We start from the raw sequence: 15,270 nt of genomic DNA, 5'->3' as shown, positions 1-15,270 counted from the left end.
TTGTACATAATCTTTAATTTTCAAAATATCTCAGGCTAGGGGCCGGCCCGGTGACTCAGCGGTTAAGTGCGCATGTTCTGCTTCCGTGGCCTGGGGTTCGCCAGTTCGGATCCCGGATGCAGACGTGGCACTGCTTGGCAAGCCATGCTGTGGTAGGCGTCCCACATATAAAATAGAGGAAGATGGGCACGGGTGTTAGCTCAGGGGCAGCCTTCCTCAGAAAAAAGAGGAGGATTGGCAGCAGATGTTAGCTCAGGGCTAATCTTCCTAAAAAAAACCAAAAAAAAATCTCAGGCCAGAAATCAAGATAAATAACTTGTATGTCGCCAAAGTGAAACTTGAAAGTCAGGATGAAATCCCGGCCCGTGGAACTGAAAAGTTCCTGCTTTATTTAGTATTGCCCACTTCTATTATCTGCTTTGGTATTGCACATTTATATTATCTGATTTTTTATTTTTATTTTTTGGTATTACCCACTTATGTTATCTGTTCAAATAGTTTCATTCTGGCCTTCATAAAAAAGAAAGAAAATTCATTTATTCCAGAATCACCTCCTGGCCTTGAATTTATACTTTTCAAAGTAGAATAAATGGTGTTTATGAGTAATTGTAAAGTCTCATGGATCATTTGACTGTACCTTTTAAACATTTACCATAGAAAACATTATGATATTGGGTCACCTCTATATGCTTTCAGAGTATCAATTATTTTCTAACAGATCCATGGAGCAAGGGTTACTCATTCGAAGAAAAGGACTTTTTTTTTTTCTATGTAATGATGAAGTAACATGGGTTTGACCATTTGATATTTCATAACTAAGTAGTAAAGCAATTTTATTAGTGAACTTGCTGATGAGTGTGGAAAATTATAACGCCTTCATCTCTGTATTATGTCAATTCCAAAAGGTTTGTTGAGGGCCTATGTTGTTGCCTATATTATGTAAAGTTGACCACTTCCCTCCAGAATATAGTAGGAAAAAAGAAAAGAAATATAATTCACTAAAATTATATTTTTAGAAGTTCGCAAAACAGCTTTTATATTGAGGTTGAATCGCCACGGTGGCACATGATAGACAAGGAAATAATCACTGTGGGGTTATTAAAAGAGGGCATTGAACTTATATTAAATCCCTTATCCAGAGAATTTAAACCAGATTATCCACTTTATGTCTTTAATTCCAACATCATTTCTCTATACTAATTGCCCAAATAATTTCTCTAAACTAATTGTCAGAACTGATTTCAAATCTAAGTCTCATCCTGTATGATGTATCAATGGGCCAAACTTTATATGAAAAATGTTGTAAGTGAATATGAATCAATGCTCTTGATTTTGTTTTAAAGCCCTTTTTATAGGACCAATACTGACATTATCCTTTTCGGTCTTCTATCAGGCAGTTCTAACAGACACATATTTTAAGGGTTAATTGGCCATTCACTTAGTTAGTCAGCAAACTTTTTCTGTAAAGGGCCAGATAGTAAATATTTTAGGCTTTATGGGCATCTGGTCTCTGTCTCAACTACTCGACTCTGCTTTGTAGCGTGAAAGCAGCTGTAGACAATCCATCAACGAATGGGCATGTCTGTGTGCCAGTTAAAACTTTATATACATTGACATTTGAATTTCATATGATTTTCACATATGAAATATTCTCCTTTTTAAAAATCTAAAACAAAAATTCTTGCTCATGGGCTGTAGAAAAACAGGCAGGAGGCTGTATTTGGGATGTGGGTTGTAGTTTGCCAACTCCTGTCTGTTATCTTGAAGATATTCAAAAGCCGTCATACTTACGTATTTATTCTTTATGTACATTTTGTTAATAAAGAATCAAGCTCTGCCCACTAAATGGGAGAGGAAGAACATTTTCAACGAGAGCACTAACACCTCTGGCTGACCTCACGACTCCTAAGGATAGGGGCAGCACAGTACAGGTGACTCGCTACCTCCCAAAATTCCTGAAGAAGTTGCTTCCCCTTATTGAATCGCACCACCTGGCCTTCATGCCTGCTCTTCCTTTTGCTCCACTAATGTTATCCATGCTTTCTTGAAGAAATTTTGTGTAGGATAAAGGGAAAATTCAGAGAAACTTGGGAACTCTAGCTTTCTTTTTAGCCAGATTAAAACTTATACTCCCCATGCTGAAAGTGATGGTTTCTCATAAAATGGGCTATCAGGGTTGGAGAAATTGGCACAGAGAGAGCAACGTGAAACTGGTAGATTTTTTCCTTCCAGACCATCTGAAAATTAGTCTTGGTGTTGGGTCTATTTAAGGAATTAAATTTTATTCACAAATCTCAGGATTCATAGCTGAACTTAATTTGAAGGTCAATAAGGCATGTGGTCAGTATTGCTTTGTCTCCTAAATCTTTGATAAACTATTATTTTTTATATGCTGACTCGTGAGGCACAAAAATTAAAATCAATAGAGATATGCATGCTTGTATCAGTTTTATTCTGGTATCATTTTGAGTGCTGAAATGCTCCAAGTGCTTATTTCAGAGTCTTTTTTTTCTCTTTATGATTTATATATTTTGGAAAATTAAATATTTTAAATAAATAGCTTGGAAATTTATTATCAGATGGTATTACTATTCCTTTGTTCTTTGGGTAAAATATACTCAATATCAGGAAGTGCTTAGTTCATTTTCAATTATTATTGAAGTGAATTAAAGACTCCTCCTCATTTATGTTATTCCTGATGCATTGAAGGATCAGTAGACAAGATCATTAACAATGTATGGGGCTTTATACTTGCCCAGTCCTTTTGCATGCTTTATTTGGTATGCTGCCTCTTATAAACATGTGAAGTATGAAGTATGTACCAATATACATAATGCATATATAAAATATGTACTATATACATAAAATGTATATATCTACCATGTATATATGAATTATGTACCAATATATATACAATGTATATAGGAAGTACATGCAAGTTCAGAGAGATATATGACTTTTCAATGTCACATAACAATTAGGATCCCAATCAAGTCCTTTAACTCTTTCTGTTATACCATGTTGTTTCCATCTAAAGAATGAAAGATAGCTACAACTAGCATTTGGAAATTCATGTGATTTTTTTAAATATATTTTTTTGAATTTTAGAAGAGTTTAAAATTTACAGAAAGGCTGCGATGAGCGCACAGAGTTCCTGTACACCCCACACCCGGTTCCCCCTTTGTTAATATCTTATATTACTATAATGCATTTGCCACAACTAATGAATCAATACTGCTATACTATTATTAAAGCTCAGAGTTTATTTAAATTTCCTTAGTTTTTATCTATCTGTTTCAGGATTTCTTCCAGGAGACCACATTAGTTAATTTTAGTGATCATGTCTCCGTTGCCTTCTCTAGACTGTGACAGTTTCTCAGACTTTCCTTATTTTGGATAACCTTGACAGTTTTGAGGATTTTGGTATTTTGTAGAATTGTCTCTCAATTTGCATTTGTTTGGTGTTTTTCTCACGGTTAGACTGGAGTTATGGGTTTTTGGGAGAAAGACCACAGAGGTAATGTGCCTTTCTCATCACATAATATCAAAGGTACATACTATCAACATCACCTATCACTGTTGATCAGTTGTGGCCTAAGTGGTGTCTGCCGGGTTTCTCCGCTGTTAACTTTCTCTCCTCCCCCTTTTCATACTGTACTTGATTTTATCTCCATGAACTTATTAGCCAAGAATATTGCTTTTGCTGGATCACGTGAATATGAAAATCTTGTCCAGAGATGTAAGCATGTTCATATTAATTGAACAATTGTTTTATAATTGTCTCTCAATGTATACTTGTTGTAAATCAAATCCCAGAGTTCTTTCAACTCCAGGGTGAAGTAGAATGGGATTTTATAGCTAACCTTCAACCAGATATGAAGAATTTGGTGGTAAAACAAAAAACAAAAAGGAAAGTCATGAAATATCTTATGGATTGTATTCTTAGGACACTTCATGTAATTGCTAAACATGCTATCTGTTATGTACAAACTAATGAATTGAAGCACGACGTCTCACTGTTAGAGTGAAATGTAATTTTAGACACATTTTAGGGCGAGGGATTCTGCCATGTAAATGGCCATGGTAGGAACTTTGGTGTTCAATTCCAGGAATTAAAAAGAATGTGCCCTCTCTAGAAAGAAATATTGAAAAACATGTGCTACTGAAAAGTGAATGTGGGAATATTTGTCTTCCCCCAAGTGAATAGCATTCTACATTCATTCATCTCATCTTAAATACTAATAACTTCGTGTGTATTTTAAACAAGAAAAAATGTTTGATAGCAGATTTGACATGAGAAGATTCTATACCAGACTCGACAGATTTGTTATATTTATTTTTTAAAATTTTGAATTTGCTATCCTCTAACAACCTGTGTTTGAATTCTCTTGGAATATCTAGCCCTCTTTCATGTATTGGACAATGCTTTCTCATAGAATTTGTATTCTCTGTACATCTGGCCACCAAAAAGAAGATAGTTTAACATTATAGAGTCAGTCTGAAAAAAGGGTTGATTTTCTTCTGTTAATATTTTAAACCATCATATCAATCAAATGGACATATAACTCTTTTAAACTAAAAATGTAAAGAATATGAAAACCATACTTTATAACTCTTTATTCTTAAACTTCTTTAGATTTTTAAAGAGTAGATTATTAACAAATTTACACACATATAGCATAAACTTCTAATTGACAGAAAACAGATATTTATTATAGGTAATGCAGTTATACATATATGAAATGTCATGAAAGCTATGAAATATGTCGGTGACACTGTTGTCAGAGCAATCCAGGAAAATTATTATTTTGCAGTCACATGTACTGAGTTACAACCTTAATATATTAAAGGAAATTAAGTAGTAAATGATTTAATGTTTGTGTGGACCAGTAAATACAATGCAAATATTGAAGCGATGCTGTAAATATCTTACCTTAAAGACGGTTGGAGGTTTTGTAATTTCATTGGAAATGGTAAAATCCAGTGAGATTTTACTGAGAAGAAAATTATCTGGGGAGTTTTCTCAGAGACGACAAAAACTGTTCAATGATGATGGCTTCTTTGATTCATAAAACTTTTATTGAGAGCTTATTAACTCTGTACTGCATGTTGGGGCTACTGAGATGGATGGGATTTGGGGCCTGCCCTCTGGGAATTCTGTGTTATAAATTCCATTTATGACAGTTTACAGTCACTCAATAAATTTTGCTTGTATTTCCACCAAAATAGAGTTACTGTATTTTTATTGCATAGATTATCAAGTTATAAAATATGAACCTTTTGAGAAACTTCTGGGCCACTTTGGCAATCTCCTATTGGGACAAAACCCTGTTGGTTAGCTTAACGCAACAAACATCTAGAATTTCATTTATAAAATGAACAGCCGTGGCCCAGGCCCTGAGCCTTGTGCTAGAGGACACCAAAAGGCATGAAACACAGCTCATCCTTTCAAGGAACTTTACATCAAGTTAGGTACATACAAGACATTTATCTAAGAGTATTATCTTCTGCACTCCAAGTCCAAGCCATTGATTTTGATTTATTTGATAGCACTTTTTATTCACTCGTAAAGCCAATTTTTGCATTTTTTGAGTAGCATCTGGAAGTGGTAGTACACACAAAAATATTATTATAATTTCTTGATAATATTCAGGAGATGGGACATGCTGTAGTAGAGAGAATATTCACTTTGGAGTCAGATCTGAGTTTTATATAAGTTCGTGTCATGGATAATAAGCTAGGGCTTTGATCTAGCTCCTTCAGCTTTCTGAGACCCAGCTTCCTCACTTAGTTTGTAGAGAAAGCCTACCTTTCAGTGTGGCTGGGCGGATTTGATGTAAATAGAGCTGTTTGCTCATGCTTGGCAGACAGCAGGGGTGAAAAACTACTAGGTGTTTGTCAGTATTAGAATAATAATACTTGGGCAATGGTTTAATGATTTTAAAAATGACTTCACCTTTATTATCCAACTTAATCCTTACACTGACTTCTGCAATTGAGATATTATCAATTCAGTTATTCAGATGAAGAAACCAAGAAGTGGAGTGATTAGGGGCAATTTCACACATCCAGGCTTTGAATCTTTGTCTTCAGGTTCTAGGTCCTGCCCTCTCCATAAAGGAGTAGGAATCATGTGAATTCCTTTTTGCCTTGTTCACACCAAAACCTGCCTGCCTGGTTTTGGGCAAGATGTGTAACTTCTTGAAGTTTTAGCTTCCTCATCTGTACACTGAAGGCATTGTACGAATTTATCTTCTCAGTCCTTCCCAGTTCTGCATATACATTGAGAGCCCGTATAATGTTGTTAAAGGCATGGTGTTTGAGATGAACTCTTGGGTTCAAATCCTGACTCTGCCATTTGTTGGCTCTGTAGCCTTGGGCAAGTTACTAAATCTCTCTAAGTCTCATTTTACTCATCGTTATGGATTAATAAGTAGTACTTAACTTCAGAGTATCGTTGTTGTGAGGAATAAATTAAACTATGCACAGTAGTTAGAATGGATTCTGGAATAGAGTAAGTGCTATATAAGTATTTGCTCTGGATTATTATCCTAAAATTGTAACATCAAATTCAGTGATTCCAAGTGAGCTATTTTAACCCTTCAAGTCATATAGTGGATTTGCTTAAACAACTAATTGGAAGCCTTCTTATCTTGGGTTCATGGCCCAATCACATTGCTTTCCTTGTGTGACAGACTCAACTTGCTAGCTCTGTTCTAAAGAACAGTTATTGGTGGACATGGCCACAGATACCTAGAAGCAGTGTTTATTTGTGCAGAAATATATAAATGTGTATAAATATATAGCCAGCACTGAATCTTCTCCTGGTACACAATGGACCTGATAACTCTGTTTCTCTGAAGTGCTGGAACTAATTGGGATCTGTGGCAGTATGATTGAAGAGGCCAATGATGCTTGGACCTTTGCTGAAGCATCGAAAAGTATAGCAAAACTTCTTTGCAAAAGAATTATTTAAGCACTAAATGCTTAAATGTTCCAAGCATTAGATGTACACTGAAAGTCATTTTGGTAGAAGAATTATTAAAAGTGTTAATTTTGTATGTTATTTACAAACAAACCCAAATTTTATTTCAAGAATAAAAATGCTCATTAAAATATTCAAAATATATCACATTCATATAAGATCTCACTGAAAAGTAATTTCAATAATTGAACTTAGACATACCAGGACCTCTAAGACAATGGAGTCAACAGAAAAGTAATAGCTAAATACTTGGCAAATTGCTTACAAAGATAAAAAAAATGTTTATTTCTATATCGTGGACTTTTATAACATATTGGGTAAATATTCACATCCTAATTATTGTTTAATAATATCACACTGTTTACAAATTTAAGTGCACATTTTATTTATAGTTTCCATACTTTAATTTTGCTTCATCAGAATTACAAAGATATAGAAACATCTGACGTTTTTTGAAACAACTGCTAGCACAGTGCAAGAAAAATCTGCTTTCATTCCATTTTTTTCTTCTGTATTCACTCTTTCTTTTTTGCTAGGTGGCATGCATGCAGTGGTTTCATGGAGACCATACAATGCTTGAGATGATTGAGAAAAAACGTTGCTTGTGCAAAGAAATAAAGGCTAGACAGAAAACGGAAAAGGGCCTTTGCAAACAGGATAGCATGCCTATCCTACCCAGCTGGAAGAAGAATGCAGGTGCAAAGAAGTGCAGCCCTCCACCCTATTCCAAACAGCAAACGGTATTTTGGGATACGGCCATATGACTGTGTACAAGATGGCGTGAGCTCCACCTTACTTAACACAAAGAGGGAGGTCAACTCGGTCATGTGATAAATAACTGTTATGTATCTTTTCTGTTGGAGTGGAATGTGAGCACTTCCCTAGAAAACCCACGGGAAGCTGTGCCTATTCGTGGCAAGTTCAAGATAAAAATGTATATTTCTTTGCAATTGAGGCACATTTATTTATCCCGGATTATTTTGAATCCAGAAGATATTAAGATGTAAATATTTTACTAGTTTATGGGTGACACCTGAAATAATACACATTATAAGTATATAAATTACAGAAATATCAAGAGTTTTACTATATGATATAATTTCGGTATTAACTGGTTTGTTATCTCTTTTATATGTAATCCCTTGATGCCTTTTATTATTAATTTTTGCATTTAAAATGTTTTTTTTTCCTCTGCCCACATTTGGCTTCTGTACAAGAGCTCACAGCTGTAAATCATATTCAATCACATAATATATGATCTGGTGCTAGTAATGTAGAAGTCGAATATCATATTTGTTAAGAGCATCTGTTGCTTTGTAAGGTTTTGAGGGTTTGACAGGAAATGAATGCAAATGTGATGCTTAACTTGGATGTCCACCTTATATCAACACCAATATTTTTGCTACATTGGCTTTATAAGGATTTCTCTTCAATATCATCTTGTTTATATTAAGCAATGGTTAGTCAGACTCCAGAGAAAGTTCTTAGGATATATTTGGACATCCCAGCAGAAAACATTTCCTTCAGAAATGACTTTAGGGACATGTGTCCTTGCATCATTGATCTGATTGGAGGAGACCAGGGTTCACTGTGATGATGGAAGGAACAAGGAATCAAAAGATAAACAGCAGGACCTGCAAGAAGGTGGGACCAGTGGTATTACGGCCACTGCAATCACTATTTTTAAGTAACTTTTCATGTGTATGTTTGTTTCCCCTTGAAAATGAGAAATAAACATTCAACCAGATGAGTTTACGTATTTTAGTACACTAAATGCCAATTTTTCTCAAAATTGAAGTCCATTAATGAATTATTGTTAACACTTGTTAATTTTTTCAAACTAGTTTTCACCACATGTTGGGGTCGTAATCTTCTGTGCATGATCATCATACCCATTCTTAATGATTATGACACCATGACCAAAGAATTATGACTGCTTGTTTATTTTATTTTGTTTTAAGGAAGAAACAGGAAATGCAGGGGAAAGGGGATGGGGTGGATTCAATTTTCTGTGGTGGTGAACTTGAAGTTAAACAAATCATATATATATCTTTAAGAGTAACTTGTTAGTTGGATATAAATATTGCCACGAATGAATACAAAGGAAACTATCACATATATTTTGTATATTTAAATTACTATTTATGCTTCCTAAAACTGACAGTATGTGGTTCTTCTTTAACAATCAATTTAGTATTATATTTCTGAGAGAAAAGGTATGTGTTGAAGTTATTGTCATAGTGGTTTTCCTTGTAAGGGTTTTGACAGCAATAGTGCAGAGCTGCTCAGTAAAACCAAATATAGCAGGAGTTGGGGAATTTTTGTAATCTATATTGTTAAAAACCTAGCAATGCTTTATCAGTAATAGTTCCTTTCAAGCCTTTGAAATGTTATAAAATAATTTTTTAATATTTTATAATTAATGTATATTTTGATGTCCAATTAGAATTCTGAAAGAATAAGGAAAAAAGGTAAGTGGGAGCCTGTGTACCTGTTGCGTGCGCGTGTACGCGTGAATGAGTCCTCAGTGGGGGAACTGTATACATAAAATGCTTACTTAAGTTTGGGGTTTTGCTTCTATAACTGAGATGGTAAAAAAACAGAATCACAAGCACAGAAATTATGGAGCGATCTTGATCTTAAGTGGCTCAAATAAATTCTGCTGCCATGTTTCACCAGTTGTAGATTATGTTTCAAACCCAACAATCGATGGAGTCCAAATCTAAGAGTGATGAAAATGCATTAAGATAAAATAAGAATTGAAGCGTGTTTATGACCCAAGTTGTTATCCTGATTTAAGTTATTATGGCAACATATACTCAAGCCAATTGATCAAACATAAGACATCAATTCTCAGCATCTTTATGATGATACGTAACATATGCAAGTATGTTTTTCAGATGCCGATCTTTCCCATATCTCTCTGAATTAGGCAGAAGATAGTTTTTAATGCTGGCCACTTGTCAAGAAGGAAACAGAGGTACTAGAATAATTTGTGTTGGATTCAGCGATTCCCATTTGTTCTGCCAAACTCATGCTGTTGCCAGGTGTCTTACATTCCTTTTTCAACCAAGTTATTTTCTGAGAAAGTAACTTGTTTGAAAATCTGACCTTAGGCAACCATTTCCATTTAATTTCTCCAAATCTTGCCTTCAATGGGAAGTAATGGAAAGATCTGGAAAAGTGGCTTCACTGATATTTGACTCAAGAACTGCTATTCTGTGCCTATACAACTGCCTATTGTGGCTTAGCCTATATGGCAACGGCCATTCTAGGATTAGTTTCCTCTTTGCATAGTGTTTCTTTATGTGGAGGAAAAGAGGTCATTAGGATAGAGAGAAAAATAAGCTTGCTCTCTGGTGGCAGTCAGTCAGGACACTTCAATCTATGAATTTGGTCAGATGATAAAAAATTCCACCTACTGCCAGAACACTATGGAATGATAAAGTTCATATTTTTTAGTAGTGCCAAAGAACAAATCGTATCATGGCATGGTTATCAGGTTGAAAGCTCATACCTATGAAAAATGGTCTTTTCACGGCAAATTTTTTAGAAGCGGAATTTTATAGGCTGTCAGTAAGATGCTTTTATATGTGAAAAACTCCTTAGTAGAGAAGAGACAGATTTCTTTAGAACTGATGGAAGGGAAAAATCAAATCCGGTATTTCTGTCCAATGCCAGAAGCCAGCATCTTCTGAGGTGTGACACTCGTTCCCCATGTAAACACTGAAACTTTTTCCCTATGTTTATGCTGTTGAAGCAAATTTGGAGTGGAAAGTTATTGGTTTATGTAAATGAAGGTTAATGTCCACCCATGTATAATGGTTGGGAAAGTGAAAGAAAACAAAATATTAAGAGGTTAAAATTGGTAGTTTTAAAAAGAATATGCACTTCAAATACATGGCAATTGTCTGGATACAACTAGATACAACTTCACTTTTCCAGATAGTGACACTGGGACTTCAGGGACACTGAGGTTCCAAATAGTTTTCTTTGAATGCTTCTAGAGAATTGAGAACCATTTTTCTTATTACATTTTCTCTTAAGCCTTGTCTTCACACACTATTTGGTTTGACTCTTTTGAGCGAGTTTAGTGATCAAGTCAACAAAACTAAACAACCTTATTGGGTTATTGTTTAACTAATTAAACAAGACATCAAAACAATGCACATACAGTGCAATTTTAGTATCACTTATATTTTAAGGTGAATCTCATGCCTAAAAGAAAAGAGCTTGAAAGCTAATTGTGGCCACTGATGAAATTAAGAAAAGATTCCCATGATTTAAGCAGTAACTAAGCTGAGATGAGAGACAATTCTTCCTTGAAAAGGAATAGAAGTAGAATAGAATAGCAATTCACAATTCATTGTGTTTCAAACTTAAATGGAAGTGAAAGAAAAATGACACCTATAGTATTTAAGATTAACTCATTGTATCTTCCCTGTATGGGAAGAGATAGCTAACTGTAGAATGTGGACAATTTCCTATTAATCCATTATTCATTTAACAGTTCATCATTGAGCAACTGATATGTCAGTTATTTTAAAAACTTCTGAAGCATTCGGCATTAAACATTCAAAAAGATGTGGCCTCTGCCTTCAAGGAGCTTAATTATGCAATCATTAATATTTTCAAAACAAAGCAAACCGTTTTTAAGAAGATGTACAATATCACATGTATTTGACATCTCTTATGTGCTTATATGGTATTCTCATTTTTTTTCAGATCAAGTGTACAGTCAAAATAAAGTACTAAACCATATTAAAGTTAACGTCTAAGTATAAAATATGTTTATGTGTAAACCTCTATATGCACACATAGGTATGTACTGCCGTCTATGTAAATCAATAAAAGGATAACACGTTTTGCCATGTTGGACTTGAACATTATGGCTTGGGGTTTGGATTGATTTAAAACCCTTTGATATTTGGGTCAACTACATCGTAGCAAAATGTGTGTAATCTGGAAAAGAAATGCCTGATTATGTTTCCCTTTAAATATTATAAAGTTTCAAATTTAAGGGGAAACATCTTTGCAGAAATATTCAATTTATCTCAAGCAAATGTGTATGAAAATCTTTTTGAAGTGTTGAATTGTTCCCAAATATGACTGGGTTTTCCCACCCTAAAAGCATCTGCATTTACACCTGTATACACCCACATACGGTATACATACTGTATATAATATATATGGAAATGTTTAGTATGCACTTCTTTTGTTGGGAACTCCTTAAGTTAATATTTATAGTGTAGCAATTTGTGTAAAGTGCACTGTGATTATAAAAAACAAAGCACAGTAAAGTCACAGGTCTTGTTATCTTGCACTAAAAATGTGTTTACGTATTTAGCAATTGTATGTTTACTTTCTTGCTCTTTTCAAGAAATGGAAACAAATAGCTACTGAGAAAATGATATAAAATAATATGTTTTTTAGTGGATAACAGCACTACATTTTTAAAAGACAGGGTTTTTAAAAGAAACCATTTAACATCCATTCCAACGTAACATGTTTACCGTATCTGAAAATCTGAATGTCATATTGCATTTTTCATAACTCATTAAAAATGTCAGGTATGTGCCTGAAAAATTGTGCAAATAAGCATTAGATAACAGATTTCTCTACTCATGTGTTGTTAGTCATTTCTATATATATAATACTATAAACACTGATGTTTTAATTTCTCTTAATTTTTGTACTTGATTTTTTTAGGTAACATGTAATTATAAATGTACTTTGATACTACTGAAGTAACCAGATGTTGTTTGAAAACAAATTGTTTTCTTTAGTGCATTGGCAATATTTTACAATACTTTTGTGCTTATTTATTTGTGCTCCCGTGTAATTATAATAAAAGCAATAGTTTAAATTAGTTGACTTTGTCTTTGCTGGCATTTATTCATCAAGAAACAAAATTAGTAAGAACTCTTTCAAAGAAAAGTATGCACATTTTTCAACTTCTACAGTTGCTTTGGGATTTTAAGTACTGTGGAAGAGGAGTGTGCGTGAGTCGTGAAAAGTTAGATGCCGCAACTTAGTCATGTGACCCCCAGTTGTCTTCGATCACCACTTGGCTTCTTCCTCAAACAAGTGATGCACTAAATAAGGGGAATCTTGACATTTCCCATTCTTCAGTATGCACCTAATTTCAATTAAATGACTCAGTGTGTATCTAAAGTGTGCAGGAGACATTAAAGAAAAAAAATCTAGCAATCTTAGACCTGTGTATGCAGACAATATATTTGTTGGAAAGGTACTCAGCATGTTCATTTATTCAGTCATATCACTAGAATTAATCTGGTTTAAATAGGGAGCAAGTCAGTACGCTTAATGATACTGGGGTATCGGTAACCAAAATGTTATTGAGCACCTGAAATGTATAAGACAAGATTCTGGAGCTCAGCAAGCTTCCAAAAAAAAAGGTGCATCTGCAATAATGCAGTCTCCTCTAACAGTCTCTAGTGGTGACTTCATCACCCACTTACATCTTCTCTCATATATCCAATCTCAGTGTAATTTATTATAGTTTCATAATTGCTCAAAAATTTTTTTCATGTTCACTTCTTAAAGGGAATTCAATTCGTTCCCTCTGTTTTGTCCCACCTCTCCAGCTACTCAGATGCTCACTGTGTCACTCTACCTCTTGGTTGAATGAGAAATAACCAAGCACAGTCCCCATCATCAACACTCCAAGCTTCCATCCATCTCAGCTCATGACAAGAAGTGCCCACATATTCTAAATTGTCTTTTCTATTCTCTCAACTCCCACTAAAACCCATTTGTTTCCAGCTCTGTGATCTCAGTGTCTAAGGAATTATGTTAACACTAAGACGCGAATGACTGATAAAACAATGTCTATCCTCCTATGGCTGGTTGCATTTGAGAGGATTGTTACCAAGGTGAATATCTATTAGTGGAATAGGCGATGTGGCAGACTAGGAGATTGGGAGAGAAGTTTAGAGTAAAATTAGCACAATTATCACCTCAGCTCATGTCTTCTGGAGCAGTGGTTCACATGTGAAATTTTTAAAAATTCCCTCTGTCCAGAAAGCATCCTGGGGTAATAAACAGGCACTGGTAGTTTTTAAAAGACTCCAGATGATTCCAATGTGCAGCCAAAATTGAGAATTAAAGCAGTGCTTCTCAACCTTTAATGACATGCTTATCACCTGGGGATCTTGTTAACATACAGATTCTGATTCAGGTGAGTCTGAAATTTGGCATCTCTAGCAAGATCCCAGGAGATGATGATGCTGCCTGTCCTTAGACCACCCACTGAGCAATAACGCCTAGCCAACTCGCTGCTTCCCTGCTTAGTTTTCAGGAAACTTTGGTAGCCATACCCTAGAGCTCTGCTACTCCAAGTATACTTCACAGATGGACAAGATAGAACTATCTTGGAACTTGCTAGAAATGCAAAATCTTGAGCTTCATCCTAGATGATCTTTGAAGCCGAGATTCATGACTCTTTGGGAGTCATGAGATTCATGAGACTCATGAATCTGTTGTAGCAAGCTATTCAGATGATTCTTGTAAGGCTTGAGAAGCATCACCCTCAACCAGTGTAGTTTTTAACCATGGCAGCACATGACATTATCTTGGGAGATTTTTATTTATTACTGATGCCTGGGCCCCACTCCCAGAGATTCAGATTTTATCACTCTGGGGTCAGAGCTGGACAGCTTTTCTTCCTCCCTCTCCTCCTCATTTTTATTCTTTCTGTTTTCTTCTCCAGAACCTCCCAGGTGATTAGAATATGAAGCTGCTACTGAGGAAGCTATATTAGAGAATCGGCTCTGTTCCATACATTGGAAATTATTTCATGTTCCCCAGAAACAACATTTCATCCACAGGGCCAAATACAGGAATGTGTTTTTTCATAGCCCTTCTCGTCATAGGTATCCCCTGGCAAAAAGCGCTGTGGGAAGAAAGTTCCAGCTTTTGATTAAATCAATTCCCTATGATTGGTGTCGATCTGCCATCTGAGGAGGCCAACGTTCCATGAGAGCAGGGTTACATTATTTAAAAAATTATTCTAAATATTGCTTACAAATTAGTGTTCGGGCAGTACCCAGAATCTTCATTGTTGATAACAGCATTAGAATTCTGTCAGATTTCTCTTCAGTTAGAATGGATGCTCACCCCTCAAACACCTACTCCCACCCTCCAACACACACACAAATGCATGGTATTGTGCTCCAGTCTCCATTACAACACCATCTGCCTTATAATAGTTATTTCTTTGAGAATTTGTCTTCTATACTATATGGCAAGTTCCAGAAATGGGA

General features: G+C 35.1%; 1 protein-coding gene across 4 annotated transcripts in view; it reads left to right on the top strand.

Annotated features, from left to right (window-relative positions):
• Nucleotides 1-8,734, top strand: part of NYAP2 (neuronal tyrosine-phosphorylated phosphoinositide-3-kinase adaptor 2) — a 253,006-nt gene extending 244,272 nt beyond the window's left edge. For 3 of the 4 annotated variants that reach the window (XM_070489631.1, XM_044751477.2, XM_070489632.1), the window contains one exon: nt 7,522-8,734. In XM_070489631.1, coding sequence (XP_070345732.1) covers nt 7,522-7,749 — 228 coding nt within the window. In that variant the 3' untranslated portion in view covers nt 7,750-8,734. Of the gene's footprint in view, nt 1-1,825; nt 2,034-7,521 lie in introns of those variants that run through there. The other variant, XM_044751478.2, reaches the window with a different exon arrangement.
• Nucleotides 8,735-15,270: the final 6,536 nt, after the last annotated feature.

This window comes from Equus asinus, chromosome 19 (assembly GCF_041296235.1).
Source record: "Equus asinus isolate D_3611 breed Donkey chromosome 19, EquAss-T2T_v2, whole genome shotgun sequence".
NCBI lineage: Eukaryota > Metazoa > Chordata > Mammalia > Perissodactyla > Equidae > Equus > Equus asinus.
The sequence above is the reverse complement of the archived record's forward strand: the minus strand, read 5'-3'. Positions and strand labels throughout refer to the sequence as shown.